Below are 2,294 nucleotides of genomic sequence, written 5' to 3'. Positions count from 1 at the left end.
GGGAGAAGATGTGCAGTCTACTGGAAAGATTTACCTCTTTGGAAACCCAGTGGAGGGAGGGTCGCTATAAATTGAATCCCACTGCATGGCAATGGATCTGATCTGATTTGGGAGCGAAGAAGGCAGTAGGGCTGTCCAGAACTGGACCCCGACTGGGATACTCTAAACAGCATGGGGAGGGGGGCGTGTTTTGGGGGAAGGGGCTTTAGAGAGCATCCCGAGTCCTGGGTTATTCTCGCTCTGGGATCTCGGGTCCCGCAGTCCCACTGAGTATCGGGCGCATACCCCTTTCCCGCTCAGGAGTGAGGGAGAGGCTTGCCGAGTGGGGAGTTCATGCCCCTTACCTGCCACTTGTGCAGCCTCTGGAGTCCTCGGTCCTTTAGCTTGTCTCACCTGCACTGGGAGAATTCACGGTTCCAGTCGAGGGTGTGGGATGAAGTGACCAGGACTGCGGTAGGGGTCAAAGTTGAACCGGCGACATGGAGGCGAGGTTTAGAGATACGGTGACCGTTTCCGGGACAAAGTCCGGAGAGGACTAAGTCCTGGTCCATTGAGGCTCCACCCGAGGGGGCGGAGTCGTGGGCGACAGAACTCAATGGGCGGGGCTACGTGGAAGACCGGTCCCCGTCCACCCGCATGGCGGCCGGCGCGGAGCTATGACGCAATGGGAAGTGCGCCGCCCGGCCGAAACTTGTTCAATTGATCTGATTAAGGCCGCGGGTTGAGATCGTTTTCAAAGCCGAAACTTGTTGGGGCACCCATGGGGCTGGGTCCGCGCTCCCCTCACAAGTCAGCGCGCCGGTTCCCGGCTGGCAGCAAACGTGGGCGTGGGGCCAAGGGGTCGGTTCGCCCCACGCCTGGCCGCGAGCGACAACCCCGGCCGCCCCCTGACGGGCCTTCGCGTCCTGCTCCCGATGCGCAGCCCCATCTGAGCCCCGAAGCTTTAGGGTATTTTCGCCGGGCGCTGTTGGCTCTGAAAGAGGCTCCTGAGACCGGGGAAGAACGAGGTAAGTAGCAGTTTCCGCGAGGATCCAAAGGAGATCATGGTCTGGGTTAAATTTCTGGGCCACCCAAGGACATTTGTGTAGGACCCCAGAGAGTGGGAATTTAGTGTTCTTTCTCATTTCTTTATCCTCGACTTTGATGCCTTTATTGCATGGTGGAATGCAATCTGATTCCCCCCATGTTTTCTTTCCAGAGCTAATGGTGCAGAATGTACTGAAGGAAGTGGAGGTTCAAGCCCTAGCCTTGGCCACAAACAGGACTGGCAGTGAAATGCTACAAGAACTGTTGGGGTTCAGTCCTTTGAAACCATTGTGTCGAGTGTGGATTGCTCTGCGTCCCAACATACGCTTTGTGGCTTGTCATCGGTGCGGGGTGCATGTGTTGCAAAGTGCTTTGCTCCAGCTGCCTAGATTGCTGCGGAGCTCAGCAGTGGAGGAGTGGGACGAGGACTTGGAGGATGGTCCCTCGGAGACCTTGGAGGAACTGGTCCTGGGACTAGCGGCCGAGGTGTGCGATGACTTTCTTTTCTACTGTGGAGACACACATGGCAGCTTCATGGTCAGAACTCTGCTGCAAGTGTTAGGAGGGACTCTTCTGGAATCTGAGCGAGCCAGGTCCCGAGGATCCCAGTCATCTGGTGAGTATGGAAGAGCAGGAAGTGGGCCTAGGGAAGAGGCTTTAGGAAGGGGAGAGCAGATGAATAAGGTTATTTTATGGAGAGCTTGACCTTTAGGAATTAGAGAAACTGGGACAGGGTTTAGCAAGACATAGCTTATTGTGTTTCTTTAGGGATGATTCCACAGCAGGGATCGTTGCTCTACAGAGAAGTGGCTTTAAAAAAAAATTATACTGCTCTGTGTGTGTGTATACATAAATTTATATATCTATATATACATGCTTTTCTTTCTCCCTCCGTGTGTGTGTGTGTGTGTGTGTGTGTGTGTAAAATAGAGAGCTCTGGTGGCTTAATGGTACGGAATTGTGCTACCAACTCAAAGGTACGTGGATCAAAACCATCAGCTGCTCCATAGAAAAAGGAGGATCAACAATGGGTCAGTTCTGACTCGATAGCACAAACACCACCACCACTATATGCATATGTATATCTGTGTATATCTTTGTTTCATTGACTATGCAAAGGCATTTGACTTAGTGGATCATAACAAACTGTGGCTGACTCTGAGAAGAATGGGAATCCCAGAACACTTGATCGTGCTAATGAGAAACCTATATTTGAACCAAGAGGCATTTGTCAGAACAGAGCAAGGAACCACTACATGGTTCAAAAT

General features: G+C 52.6%; 1 protein-coding gene across 1 annotated transcript in view; it reads left to right on the top strand.

Moving 5' to 3' along the window:
• The first annotated feature begins 760 nt into the window (after nucleotides 1–760).
• The window catches only part of NOP9 (NOP9 nucleolar protein), a 35,791-nt gene continuing 34,257 nt past the window's right edge, over nucleotides 761–2,294 (top strand). The window contains exons 1-2 of the mRNA XM_006903268.1: nucleotides 761–1,007; nucleotides 1,199–1,642. Of these exons, the coding sequence (XP_006903330.1) occupies nucleotides 761–1,007; nucleotides 1,199–1,642 (691 nt within the window). The remainder of the gene's footprint in view (nucleotides 1,008–1,198; nucleotides 1,643–2,294) is intronic.

The sequence above is a fragment of the Elephantulus edwardii genome, unplaced genomic scaffold (assembly GCF_000299155.1).
Source record: "Elephantulus edwardii isolate Elephantulus edwardi_28Jun2011 unplaced genomic scaffold, EleEdw1.0 scaffold00550, whole genome shotgun sequence".
NCBI lineage: Eukaryota > Metazoa > Chordata > Mammalia > Macroscelidea > Macroscelididae > Elephantulus > Elephantulus edwardii.
Note: the sequence above shows the minus strand (reverse complement) of the source record. Positions and strands in the feature narration are given on the sequence as shown.